The 13,775-nt window shown below is 43.2% G+C and overlaps 2 protein-coding genes across 5 annotated transcripts; one reads left to right on the top strand and one right to left on the bottom strand.

The window, feature by feature from the left end:
- Window positions 1–1,119: 1,119 nt before the first annotated feature.
- sona (SON DNA and RNA binding protein a) lies at window positions 1,120–10,295 on the bottom strand. Of its 4 annotated transcripts, XM_077536872.1 has the most exons (11): window positions 10,116–10,295; window positions 8,657–8,742; window positions 8,336–8,540; window positions 7,930–7,988; window positions 6,237–7,815; window positions 5,968–6,134; window positions 5,280–5,865; window positions 3,944–4,473; window positions 3,379–3,857; window positions 3,202–3,294; window positions 1,120–2,416 (listed from the first exon to the last, which is right to left on the bottom strand). In XM_077536872.1, exons 2-10 carry the CDS (start codon window positions 8,682–8,684, stop codon window positions 3,220–3,222), a joined length of 3,708 nt encoding a protein of 1,235 aa, XP_077392998.1. In that variant the 5' UTR covers window positions 8,685–8,742; window positions 10,116–10,295; the 3' UTR covers window positions 1,120–2,416; window positions 3,202–3,219. The 4 variants fall into 4 exon arrangements, with proteins under 4 accessions (XP_077392998.1, XP_077392994.1, XP_077392996.1 ...); XM_077536868.1 differs by having other exon boundaries at window positions 5,968–7,815; XM_077536870.1 differs by having other exon boundaries at window positions 1,120–2,278; window positions 5,968–7,815.
- A 238-nt stretch (window positions 10,296–10,533) lies between these two features.
- On the top strand, window positions 10,534–13,620 carry ercc1 (excision repair cross-complementation group 1). The gene is made up of 10 exons (XM_077536786.1): window positions 10,534–10,638; window positions 10,840–10,944; window positions 11,034–11,411; window positions 11,947–12,050; window positions 12,168–12,267; window positions 12,400–12,476; window positions 12,804–12,903; window positions 13,038–13,109; window positions 13,208–13,276; window positions 13,362–13,620. Exons 2-10 carry the CDS (start codon window positions 10,888–10,890, stop codon window positions 13,425–13,427), a joined length of 1,023 nt encoding a protein of 340 aa, XP_077392912.1. The 5' UTR covers window positions 10,534–10,638; window positions 10,840–10,887; the 3' UTR covers window positions 13,428–13,620.
- The last annotated feature ends 155 nt before the right edge of the window (window positions 13,621–13,775 follow it).

Genomic DNA, 13,775 nt, shown 5'->3' with positions numbered 1-13,775 from the left:
AGTGGTGCGCTAGTCTGAAGAATGCAAATAAGCGAAAAGAGCTTTCAAGACAAGTGCCACTTAAAATTTGTTGTCTAAATAAATGCGGGATTTATACTCTGGCTGTATTATTATGCTTCCCCCCCCCCCCATCTATAGCTATATAAAAAAAGAAATTCCCAGGTATCAAACTGTCACATCTTTCTGTTTGTCTTTTGTAAGTGAGATCGTCCTCATCTGGCCCCACTAAATCAGCGGCAGTCTGGATTTATTTACAACCAAGGCTTTGCTCTCTCAAACTATGCTTGATGGGTGGACAGTCACTCCAGAGAGCCACTATTTGTTTACTTTTCTGTATTATGTCCCCTTCAGATACGTATTGAATGGATTGACTTTTGCCAAAATGCCACAACGGTTGAAAGGGAACTTTTCAGATGGTGGCCTATTCATTTATGAGAGTAAATAACAAATAAGAATAACAAGCATACAGTAAAAAGAATAAATGAATCTGATGTTTTATAGCGAAAAACATGGTCATAAATTAAATAGTTCAGTTGTCGCTATCAAAAAATCCCTCCAAAAAATACTAAAAGAACAAAAACATCCTTCAAAAAATTTTAAATGATATACAAAAAAACCCTGATCTTTAAAAAAAAAAAAAGAAAAAGTGAATGGTTGAGAAGTTGCTCGCCTCACTACATCCTGCAATTATGTGATTTGACCACAAGATGGCAGAATGGAGTGTTCCAATGGTCGCTGAGATTACCTGCTCACAGCTTAATAAATATATCATTCAAATGTTACAAAACAGACCACAACATATCACAGCAGGAAAAAAAAAAAGTTTAAAAGGCCTCTTAGACATTTCCCAAAAATGCTTGTGTGGTTTTAGCTGAGTATGTTTGTCTGGGGATGACAAAATTGACACGAATGGGTTTTCCATGGTTTATATTTAACACTTATACACAACAAAGAAATTATCTGAAAAGCCTCACTTTTGTTTTGTCTTACCTTCACTATGGCACCAGTCATTGTACTTTTTGTTGTTTTGTTATTCTAATATTCTGGTCAGTTACTTTACTACAAACAATATTTTAAATTTAACGTCACATGCTGAGAACACACAAGGACACGAAAAAGTACAGATCAATGAGGTTTTTAATAATCATTATCACATTTATATACAGAGCAAGCAATGTCTTATTCAAATGACCCCCTCACCCCAAAAAAAATCCTAAAATGCATGTTCCGCTTTTTTTTTCTTTTTTTTTTCCCCCCTCCTCCTGTCTTGAAAACAGCAATAAAGATCACCTCAAATGAATTTGTGTTGATAAAGAAGCAGACGATAGGAAAAAAGAAAATCTACGCGTTATCTTCCACAGTTAAGACGGCCTTGGTCGCGAGAGGATGGCAGCTTACTCGTTTTCCGCGACAGTCGATTGACATGGATCGAAGTTCTATGGTGATGAATGACGTGAATAAGGTTGCCAAAAAAACAAGAAGCGATTGTCTGACCCACTGTTGAAATCGCAGCTCGCGACGTCTCGAGCTTTTCACATCCACCATCACTCCAAATAAAGTAGTCCGACAGTGTGTCAAATGATGAATTATTTCCTCCGTGCGTGCATCTCCGAGTTAAATTTAGCTGCCACTTTAAAAGAAATATAATCACAAACAGGGCAGAACTAATTGAATTTTGATGTGGTTTGTGACAGGCAGACGTTGCGCCGTCTAATCTGCTCCTCTCGCTTATCTCAATTTTTTTTTTTTTTTTTTTATGCAACTGAACGCTACCCAAGCTTGTGTCAACAAATCACGCATGAAAATCAACTCAAAACTGTTTAAAAAAAAACAAAACACAAACGCATAAACTAGGGAATACAGCAGAACGAGGAAGCAGTGTCCACTTTACACGGTCCTTTAGGAAAGCTTAAGTAAAACCAATTTAGACTAAACTAAGCTTTTACAAAAACAAAAAAAAAAACAAAAAACGGCGCCACTAGTAAGTTTGGTTTCAGTCTTTACAACAGTGACACTGCTTGAGCAAACAGCAACACCGAGGGGATGTTGGTGAAAATCATTATATACACACACTCTCACACACATTCGTACTATAGTTTTACAATCATGCACACGAGAAGTCAACGTGTCCAGTTTCTTGAGTGGTATCACATGACCCGGCCGCACAAACGGAAGCAACGTGGGGCAGAGTTGTAAGCAACTGCGATGCTCATCTCTTGGGTGAGGCTTAGCCACGCCCACGTGACTTCCAACCGGGAACTACAGTGGGCACATTGTTCTAGAATAAAAAAAAAATAATCTTTTTTTTTTTTTTTGTTAGGTTTTCCTGTGCGGGTCCTAAGAAGAAGAAGAAGAAGAAGAAGAAAAAAAAAGAAGTATCTTCACGTAGTTTTTCTAACTTCTAGTCAGTGAGCGCCTGCAGAGAAAGAAACATGACATCCAATAACAATTCTGATGGGTCGATGCAATAAACGAGTGAGACGTTTGTTAGTTCAAAATTAATAAGCCAACATTCCACAAATATTTAGATTTTATATTTAAAACCAAATCCTGATGTGACACAGTTCATCCCCCCCCCCCCCCCCAATCTTTACTGTTAACAAATGTCACAAAAAGGATACACAGTTTAATTAACTGTGTACCTTCTGCCATCTAGTGGAGGATCATTGAATTTTCCTGCCAGTCAATATTCGTCGCTGGTATAGATATTTGGGACAGACACATTGTTTGTGAATAAATATCTTGGAGCTTTGGTGGTAGAATCTTCTGTCATGTTTTTTTTTTTTAAACAATTAATCGATTGCACTGGGAACAATCTAAAAAAAAAAGTTAGATTTTTATGTTGATTAAAACTAAAATTGGTGAAATTATTCCAAATTGCAGCCAGTTTTTTTTCCCAGAACGTGACTTTTTTTTTTTTTCTCCACAGATAACCCTCCACATAAGCAAAAAAAAAAAAAAAAAAAAATGTTATCGCTGTCGAAAGACTGTAGTAAGAAGAGCTGATTATACAATTGGACACATCTACAGCTATGTGGCAACTTGTTTGTGCAGTCGCAATGAGTGAGTGTGTCGTGAGGTGTGTGCAGCTGAATACTGGCTTCAAATATTGGTTGTCGGCCTTCTTGACTAACAATAATTGGCATCCGTCCTTAAAAAAACAAATCTGTCTCGCTCTAGAAAGAAGGTTGCTGACTTTACCTTAAAAACTTGAAGAGTTTAGAATTCATCATCCGAGACGTGAGGTTTAGCGACAGCCATCTCCTCCTTGCTGTTGGCAATCATCTTACATTTCTAGAGAAAAATAGAAAAAAAAAAATGGTTACGGGTGCTCCAAAGCATCACGCATCAACCAGCAGCATCATTTTTTTTTTTTACCTCCGTCAGCTCCTTTATGGTGTGGATGTTTGCTTGCTGAGTGACCTTCCTTTTGGCTTCCTCGATGTGGTCCAGGTTCAAGGATGGGGTGGGCGGCGCGAGACACGGGGGAGGCTTGTTTGTGATGGTGGGGAGGGGGGCGAGGGGGGGCATGGCCGCCAAGGCCCCCATGTTGGTCAAGGCGGCCGTCATGGTGGCCGCCGTCATGCTTGCCATGGCGGCGCTCATGGTGATGTTGGACATGTTGGGCATTCCTGGAATGGCGGGCAACCCCATTGGACCCATGTTGGGCATATTTGGCATCCCCATGCCCATGGGGAGGGGTAACGGCAACGGGAGGGAGAGGGGGCCGGCAGACGGCGTCGGCAGGGGAAGCTGGAGGATGGCTTTCGGCCGCAGGCTCTCGGGGATGGGCACCCCCGCTTTGGCACACATGGCAGCTGCGTTGGCCTTGGCTATCTCCAGTAACTGGTCCTTATCTGGAAAAGCAGGACACAACAAAATCACGTCAACACTTGTTCTACGTTGCCACGTTCCTGTGATGTAAGCGCGTGAAAAGTTTTACCCAGGTCAGTGAGCCTCGGCGGCGACTTGCTGGCGCTGCGCCGCGTCCGCGAGCCAGAGCGGCGCTGCTTGCGGAGGATCAGGACGGGCGAGTGGCTGGGCTCCCGTTTCCACCTGTCCCTTCGATCGAATGAGCGGCTGCGAAACACCGGACGCTTCCCTCGACCCCTGGACCGTGACCTGCGTCTTCGGTCGGACGAACGAGACCTGGACCTCCGACCCCTTTCTCCCGAACGAGACCTTCTCTTGCGGGCGGCGGACCGGCTGCGGGACCGCTTGTTCCTGTCGGTCGACTTGGATCTTTTCCTCCCCCTGTTGGCCGAGCGGGAGCAGGAGCGCCTTTTGCGGGCCGGAGAGCGCGACTTGGATCGGCGCGCCCGGGTTCGAGACTTGGAGCGCGATCGCTTGCGTCGTGTGGCCGAACGAGAGGGGCTGGATCTTCTGCGCCGGCTGGGACTCCGAGATTTTGAGCGGCGCTTCTTCTTGTCGGATGGTGAGACCGATTCTCTCTTCCTCGCTGGAGACTTTGACCTGAAGATGATGATGAGAACGATTACGTTAATTATGATCGAGATTGTACGTGAGACTTTTGCCTTAGCTCCTCCCCTTCATGGAATACAAAGAACCGAGTCGAAATCTATCACGCCAACGCAACTCTTTCTCACAATTACTACTTTCCTATTAGCCAAAGTTTTGGCGCCATCTTGTGGCATGACACCAATAGCACAATATAGCCATTTTTTTTATATATAGAATTGCAAATAGGTGTGGGTTCAGTGTAATCACAAATTAATCTTGGTCAGAGTTTCTGCAGGTATTAGCAAATCTAATTTAGTGATTTTTAAAGTAGATAGAAAATAATTTAATGCCCACATCATACTCTTATATACGCATGCACACGTCACGAGCACACATACATACATGCACAAACTGTATTAGGGCCGTCAGTTGACTCAATTGAAACTTTTACTTATAGTTCATCGCTTGATATCAATAGTAAACTCACAATTTTCTGCTCTAAACATATAATAATTTTTTCCCGTTTAGATTCTTGACAATTAACATAAAAGTGGATAAATATAGTTTCTAAATCCCAAAGTGGTTGTATCTTTTAGTTCACTAATATAGTAATTTTATAGTAAGTAAATCATTCATAATATTGGGAAATTGTGTTTCAGTGACGCCTTGCACAATGTTGTATGTAAATGTTTTACATGAATTGCATTCAAATATTTAATGCCTCTGAACGTCGTATTTAATTCTCTTTAAAGGCCTTCATTTGAGCAAAATCCATTGAATGACTTAGTGGTCCCTGTTGGTGTTCTTTGCAAACAAACCTCTTTCGGGGTGAAGCTGAACGCGAAGGTTCCCTGTGATCTCCGGGTGAAGGCGAACACTCTTTGCTCCGCCTTCCTGGAGATGGTGAACGCGAGGGGCTTTTCTGGGATTTTTCTATCATGTCTGCCGCTGGTGAAGAACCTTCTATTTCTTCATCTACGCCTTGAGAGCCTTCAGAGCCCTCTGGTCCAGTGACAGGTTCTGGGGAGCCAGAACCGGCCCCCGAAACATCCTGTTCCGGGCATATGCTCGCATCCGCCTCCTCTGCCTCCTCCTCCTCCACCTCCGCCGGCACCTCCTCTGCCTCCTTCTCCGCCGCCGCCTCCTCCTCCTCTGCCTCCTTCTCCGCCGCCGCCTCCTCCTCCGCCTCCTTCTCCGCCGCCTCCTCCTCCTCTGCCTCCTTCTCCGCCGCCGCCTCCGCCTCCTCTGCCTCCGCCTCCTCCACCATCACCTCCTCCTCCTTCTGTTCTTCCACCTCTTCTTCTGGGATGGCATCAGAGGCCTGAGGCTGCTCCTCCATTTCGTCCACAGAGGCAACAGGTGGAGAACTGGAAGCAACCAGTGAGGTCACAGGTTTCCAGCCACCTGTAACATAGACGTGGTCTCAGTATCGCAATGTAGTAGATTACAATTTTCAAACGACAATCTTTGTGACGTGTGTCGATATAAAATCCCGATTACTCTCACCTGCTGCAGGAACGGTTTCATCTACTTCAGCCAGCTTTTCTGGGGATGCTTGCTCCGCCTGGGGAGGAGAAGTCGTCTTCTCCTGATGAAGGGGTGAGGCGGATCTGGCATGGGATGACCTATCAGATGGCCTATCGCTTGACGCAGACCGGGATCTGGACTTGGATCTGCGCAAGCCAACAGAGATAGATTTTGACTTTGACCTTCTGACGCGGATCCTTGGCGATTTGGACTTCTTTCGGCTCGGCAACGGCGAGCGTGACTTTGACCTGTGCCTTCTAGGCAACGAGCGGGATTTTGAGCGTTTGCTAGACCGCGGCGGAGACCGCTTTCTCCTGGCAGGGGAGCGAGAACGCCTTCTGACCGGAGACCTGGATTTGGAGCGCCAGCGAGGAGCAGGTGTACGTGATTTGGTCCGTTTGCGGGGACTCCTTGACCTCGAGCGCCGCTGACGCTTGTAGGCCGTGGCGGAGCGTGATCGGCTCCGCCTGCTCCTGCGGACGGATCTGGAGCGAGAGCGGCGTGATCTGGGAGGCGGCGACCTTCTATGCCGTGACAGGGATCGACTCCTCGTGCGCCTGCGTTTTGCCAAGGAACGTGACCTGGAGCGGCGGTAGGGGCGCCGGGATCTGGAGCGACGGGCCCTGGCAAAAGAGCGTGACCGCGACCGTCTACCGCTCGCGCCGCCACGTCTGGGCGAGCGTGTCCGGGAGCGCCTTAAGCGCCCGCGAGAGCGGGACTTTGATCTCCGGCTTCTCCTCGGCGACCGAGACAAAGAGCGCGACCTGCGTCCGCCGCGTTTGGGCGATCTTGAGGACCTTCTTTTTGTAGACGGGGAACTTCGCCGTCGCCTTGGGGACAGAGACGCGCTTCTCTTGCGTTTGGGTGACCTGGACCTCCGCGGAGACCTTAATGACTTCCTCTTGGGCGTGCGCGACCGAGAAGCGGACCACGACCGACGGCGAGCTCTCTTGGGAGACTTGGCGCGTGGCGAGACAGACCTCTTCCGAGGTTTGGGAGACTGAGAGCGAGAGATGGAACGCGAGAGCTGCCGATTTTTTAGACGAGGGGGAGACTGCTTGTCCTTTGAGGCTGATCTCGAATGATTTTCTGGCAGTTCTTCCGCAGCCATTACTGTTTGATCATCATTCTGCTGTTTCGGAGGACTTGGTGATGGCGACCGACTACATCTTGACTCAGACTGTTTAATATGTGGGCCCATCATAGGGAGAGGAGACGCTGGCCTGGGTGAATCAGACTCTTTTACCGTCGCCTGCTGCATTAAATTGGATTCCTCTTTCCGTATTGGCTCATCTCTCGGTGCGTTACCTTCCTGTTTAGGAATAATGTCAGGAAGTTCATTGGCATGACTCAAAGTACAATCTCCTAAACTGGCTTCTTCCTTGATCTGAACTGTTCCCGTCTGTGTTAACTCATCCAAGCTAGGCGGAGGGGATTTTGTATCCTTTTCTGTCCCATTGGTTTGACTATCGTTTGTGGTCTTCTCTGCACTTTGTGGAACTTCCATTTCGGTAATGCCCTCTTTCTTCTCTTCCAGTCGTGCAGGATTCGGCAGACTGGGAACATCTTTCTCATCCCCTTTGTTGTGTGGAGTTGACATTAAGGTCACTGGCTCATGCTGTCCAGGTGCTACCGCGGGAGAGGATTTGCCATCCCCTGTCCCTGCACGCCCCTCCGTTTCAGAATCCGAACCTGAGCCAGAACTGCTATCAGATGAGGAGCGAGACTGGGATTTCTTTTCATCCTTCTTCTTCTTCTTTTTCTTCTTCTTAGCAGCATGTCTTTTGTGTTTTTTAGATTTTGCATCTCCCTCCTTGTCCACACAATCTGACAAGACAATTAATGAGCTTTTTTTTATTCTATTTTTCTTATATTGTTTATTTTTTGATGAGACAAAAATCAATCAAAAATAAGAATTTATCCTTCTCACAAGTGCCCTACCTGTTTTAGCCTCTTCCTTCTGCCCAGCATGATCCCCAACTTTTGCGGCAAGTCTTGCGCTGTGAAAGCAAGGGCAGATAGTTTCAGCATTTCCACAAAAAATGTATTGCACAATACATTAATTGTTAACTTAGATAACTAATTAATAATACAGGAGGCACAATTTAATCAAGATGAATAATTTTAGTGTATAGTGCACCATCGCATACTCAGAGTTCAGCACCCACAGACAGATTTGCATATTCTCAGGCTTGTCAGGAAAAAATTAAATAAATAAAAAATTAATTAATTTTTTTATTTTATTTATGCATTTTTGTTGTTGTTTTTGCTTCGTTTACACAGACGTCACACCTGGCATTGAACTGACATATGGGCAAATAGTGGATCCACCGTAAACCTTTCTGACCTGGTTCTAGTCGTCCGCACAGGTTTCAGAGTTGCCGTCTCTGCATCAGAGTCAGCGCCGGAGTCTGAGCTGCTTTCCTTTTCACCCTTCCTCTTCTTTTTCTTCTTCTTATTCTTGTGCTTTTTGTGCTTCTTGTTTTTCTTATGGGGCTGTTCAGTCCCGTCTGTGCAATTCACGTCATCTTTTTCTGTCGTCTCATCCTCGCCTGAACAGACACCCGAAATGTCACATTATGTAAAGTGTGGTTACACTTTGTAATTTTATAACAAATGGAGAAAAGAAAGAAGCTGGGTAATTTTTTGCACCCTCATCATCACTCACCAGCTGGAACGTCCACTGCACACTCCATTTGACCGCTTGCAGGTGCAGTCGTAAAGGGTCTTCTTAATAATGGAAGGGTATCGTCACTGGAGACAGAATCAACATCACAATCCCTCAGTCTTCTCTCAAACATTTTAAGCTCAAGAACCAAATAAAAAAAGGTGATTTCTCTACCGGAGCAAAACATCATCAAATACATCTAACACATACACCAAAGTTAAGTCAAGGTAACTGCAGTCTTCTTGGTTGTCAAAGATGTTTCACCTTTAAGTTTTTTGGATTTAAGGCTAAATGTCTCAAACATTCAAGAAGAGCACTGCTGGCTTGATTCAACTTTTGCCAACATTCACAAAGATGTAAGTGTACATAAATTAAGGAGGAACATACCCCAATAATTTGTGACAACATTAACCCTAAATTTAGGGAAACCCTGCTATGAATAGTGTAAATAATGAACCTGTCACATCACCATGATAATGTCTGGATGATACTTGAGGAGTTAGCATAGTTTGAATCGCTAATCAAACTGTTTTCCATTTAACAAAGCGTGCATATCAGTCAGAAGTCTGCAAAATAATGCAACCTCAATAAAATCCTGGTGTTCGGATTAATGCTTCAACATCAGCATAGCATGTTATATAACTATAAAGTAAGAAAATGTAGTTCGGAATATTGTCCATCCATCCATTTTATGAAGCGCATTATCTTTTGACTGCAAAACACTATTTTAACTTTACGCTTTTTCAACAGAGCTCGTTGAAATTAGGAAATTGACGCTTGATCACGCCCACATAAATGAAATACGTCTGTTCAACTTAAGACGAGTTATTTTCCTGAAACCCGTTTCATTACTACAAGAATGAAACGACATCAGCTTTCCCATGATAAGCACGGCGACATAGTCAACGTTGCCGCGCTACCAGCCAACCCAGACGTGATGTTTTGACAATCAATTTGTGACATTGGCCAGTCATATCTGCGCACATTTTGGTTATTTAGGAGTGCTAACATATGTACAGTCGGGAAAAGTTAACTAAGAAAACCAAAAACCTAACAGTTTGCAAAAGCGACCCAGTTTACAAGTTAGTGATCGCCAGCGGGCCTGCGTGGCTGTAAGCTAGCTTTAACATTCATTCAAAAATAATAATTGGAGGTCACCCTGATAGCGGACAAATAAAACATTTGTAAGAACATTTTCCTAAAAACAAGAGATTCATTGTGCTTATAGGACTTGGACCGCCAACGCGCCAGTAAAAGATAATAAACATGATGCTACAGGATTGCGGCCTCCACAGTCGTTCACAACCTAGCTAACACAGCTAACTAGCTTGCTTAGCATGCTCGTAGTTATTTAACAACCTTGCGCCAAGTCCGTTTTCGCTTGTAGCTTACTGCTCGTTTCAACAAAGCAACTTGATTGAGTCGTCAAATTTGCTGATATTTTGTGACGCATATTTACCCCGTGTAAGTTTAGAAGCAATAGTGGAGAGTGGATTTTTTTTCCTCTCCAAGTGCTGCGGTCGTAGTTCCCAAAACGTGCGAAACCGAACAATCGCGTACCGACAACGTTAGCCACTAGCCAGCTAACTCTTCCGCCATGACAGGAAGGTATCCCGGCATGCAATGCTGCGCGCGTTGAGTGGCAGACAGTTGCCCGGGCAACTCCGGGATGGATGGATGGATGGATGGATGGATGGATGGATGGATGGATGGACGCATGGATGGACGCATGGATGGACGCATGGATAGATAGATAGATAGATAGATAGATAGATAGATAGATAGATAGATAAGTGGGATAAACAGAAGATTTTAAACATGTGATTTATTTATACATTAAATGTATATATTCACAGATAAATCAAATCACTACATTACCCACAAACCCCGTAGGGGGAGGAGCTAAATAGAACGAGGAAATGCGTCTGTTAGCGAGGGAGCGAGAGACAGCTGGATAAAAGTACTTTGCGTTAGTGCTTGTGGTATGCATTTTTCTTCCTTGAATCTATAAATATGCACCTAATGGAAGCGTCTAATTGTCAGTATAGTACATATCGTTTGCTAAATTACATGTAGTTCTTACTGTCTAGTTAGTACAACGTTAAAAGTGAAAAGGTTTGCATTATTGCAATCTGTTGACACTTGACTATTGTAAACTCTCTTGTTATTTAACGTATTTTTAGGAAGTTATTTTTGTTCGTTAATTATTCCAAACATTCTTTCGCTGAGACATGAAGAGATTTAATATCAATTTGGATGATTCTGCTTTTACCAAAGAGAGAACACCAGTAAGTATGGGTATTCTTTTCATATGCATCAGCATGTTCTCCTCTGAATCTCTTAACAATCATTTGAGTTAGAAATGCTTGTCTTTCAGCCAAAGCAGCACTTTCAACCGTCAGCAACTATGGGACAAAACAAAACCAATGCAAGTGCATCCCCAGTAAAGGAGGGCCAACCTTTGTCTTATGCACAATATATCATCAAAACTAAAGCTCAAGGGTCTGCTCCTCCGCAACGAGATGTATCCTCTGAAATGGCCACATCTGAAACTGGTGGAGCTCCTACTGTTGCCAGTCTGAGACAAAGCGAGCCTGATGCAGTGCCCGCCGCGGAAGGAACAAATGGAGGTGATGAGGTGAAGAAGAGCGAGGGGACTCAGGGGTCCGGTCGTGGTCAGAGAGACGCAGACGGTCCAAGCCATGGTGCAAAAGCTGCAGGGTCCGGTAGCAGCATTATTGTCAGCCCCAGACAGGTATGATAAGAGGAATATAAGCTAGATCTGTACAACCTTAAATAAGCAATATTATGCAGCTTCCCCCCCCCCCCCCCCCCCACATTTTAAAACAGTTCACCACTGTCAGTGACATGCACTTACAGCAGCTCTGCTTACCTTTTGGCTTTTACTTGATAGCAGAGGTGTCACACCTATGAGGGATGGGTGCATATGCATTCTGCATGATTTTGTTTTCTGACAGTGTCGTCTAGTCTGGTGGTTGGGTGCTTGGTGGTTCTGGGTCTAGCTCAGCTGTAGTGCGGAACAGCTGGCTCATAGACACATTGTCAGAAATGGGCAACTAAAACATGTACTTAGGTGTTTAATTACACACTTGATGGGGGGGGCTGGCACTGCAGAGACCCACCTGTTTTTATGCAAACCAAGGAGTACATTTTCAGTGGTATGTCCCCTTTAGAAGTCTTTAAAGGCATAGTTATTTCAGGTTTGAATTCCCAGCGCGGAGCAATATTTTTACCTGAGCATACTGTAATTTATGTTTTTGTGGTTACAGAGGGGAAATCCCATTTTGAAGTTTGTGAGGAGTGTCCCATGGGAGTTTGGAGAAGTTGTGCCAGACTACGTCCTGGGCCAGACAACTTGTGCTCTCTTTCTCAGGTGGATGTTTGCACACACTTAGTATATTCTGTGAAATACCTGCAAAATATTTGACTTTTTCTCCCTTTCTTTTTTTTTTTTTTTTTTTTTTTTTTTAATACTTTAACTGTCTCAAAGTCTGAGGTATCACAATCTGAATCCAAACTATATTCATGATCGACTTAAGCAGCTTGGGCAGACATTCACCCTTCGAGTTTTACTAGTTCAAGTGGATGTGGTGAGTATAAAGTGCGATTTTTAAAATATATCACCAAAAAAAAAGAAAAATGGCATTTGGACAATGGTGTGTAAGAAGTCCTTATATATATATTTGTAACATGTCATGTATCGTTGTGGTTTCCCCTCCCAGAAAGATCCCCATCATGCATTGAAGGAGCTGGCTCGCATCTGCATCATGGCTGACTGCACTCTTATTTTGGCATGGAGGCAAGTCCTGATTGTCTCAAAGACAAAATCAAATACAAACAATACTATCTCTGTTAGCTGACAGTGTGAACAGTGCAACCTTTTCGCTCAAACATATGAACTGGGTTGAAAAATAAATAAATCAGTAAATCAATGAACGCTACAAAAAAACAGCAAATGCATACCTAAACGCACAAAACGGTCAATATATAATCAACATAATTCTTATAATTTATAAAAGTGCCACACAAAGCATACATCAGCTTATATGCAATTAATTATTATTATTATTATTATTATTATTATTATTATTATTATTTATGTATGTATTTTTTAATAAACTGGCAGTCCGGAAGAGGCAGGACGTTACCTGGAAACATACAAGTCTTATGAAAAGAAACCAGCAGATCTTCTGAAGGAGCAAGTTGAAAAAAACTATTTATCAAAGGTAAGTAACATTTTGAAGCTGTATTGCACTTTTCTTTCATTGTCGCAATTGCCTATGTCAGCTTCACATCCTTTTTATTTATTTATTTATTTTTTAAAAAAACAATCTGTCACATATTTGTATTTGTTTTGAAGGTGACAGACTGCCTGACCACTGTGAAGTCCATAAACAAAACGGATGCTATGACGTTACTGTCAACTTTCTCTGTGAGTGCCTCTTAACCTGTTGTCACAGTGTCACTGCAACTGAAATGTTAACTTTTGTCCGTTAGTACTTTTTTTCTATTTCTATTGTTACATTATAGTCTTTGGAAGGAATCACCAGTGCATCGAAAGAGGACCTGGTTCTCTGTCCAGGCCTTGGTCCACAAAAAGTGAGGAGAAACATGCACGTTATTATTATGTTATTGTTGCAAAGAAAACGGCAACGTAATATGTATTTCATTACTGTGTTTGCAGGCACGGCGTCTTTATGATGTGCTTCATAAACCTTTCCTAAAATCCAAGACGAAGTGTGAAAGTTGAAGATACAGAATCTGCACTATGTGGGATGACAAGATGGTTGACTTTTTGAAAAGACAAGGACATTTTAAACTCTGTAAATACGTGTATTATTTGGCTGAACAATGTTGTTTATGAATTATTAAATATTTTCATGTATTATTATTGAATCATTCTATAAAAGATGGTGTTTTAAATAAAATATTGCAAAAATGTATCTGAAACTGATTTTATAGAAGAATCATACTAGCGCCGCATTATTACGTAAATCCACTTTTACAAAGACAATGAAATTTATAAAGGCTAATATCGATAGAGTGCTGCTCGTTTTGATTTACCCCAAAGTCTGAGGAAAAAAAAAAAAAGTCAAAA

Source organism: Festucalex cinctus, chromosome 11 (genome assembly GCF_051991245.1).
Source record: "Festucalex cinctus isolate MCC-2025b chromosome 11, RoL_Fcin_1.0, whole genome shotgun sequence".
Taxonomy (NCBI): Eukaryota; Metazoa; Chordata; class Actinopteri; order Syngnathiformes; family Syngnathidae; genus Festucalex; species Festucalex cinctus.
This window is presented reverse-complemented; position numbering and strand designations above follow the sequence as displayed.

Coding starts and splice junctions, on each gene's coding strand:
- sona (XM_077536868.1), bottom strand. CDS start 8,684: ATGGAGTGTGCAGTGGACGTTCCAGCTG. Junction 5,866..5,967: donor TGAAACCGTTCCTGCAGCAG/GTGAGAGTAATC, acceptor TCTATGTTACAG/GTGGCTGGAAACCTGTGACC. Junction 4,474..5,279: donor TCAGCTTCACCCCGAAAGAG/GTTTGTTTGCAA, acceptor CATCATCTTCAG/GTCAAAGTCTCCAGCGAGGA.
- ercc1 (XM_077536786.1), top strand. CDS start 10,888: ATGAAGAGATTTAATATCAATTTGGATGATTCTGCTTTTACCAAAGAG. Junction 10,945..11,033: donor TTACCAAAGAGAGAACACCA/GTAAGTATGGGT, acceptor CTTGTCTTTCAG/CCAAAGCAGCACTTTCAACC. Junction 12,268..12,399: donor TACTAGTTCAAGTGGATGTG/GTGAGTATAAAG, acceptor TTCCCCTCCCAG/AAAGATCCCCATCATGCATT.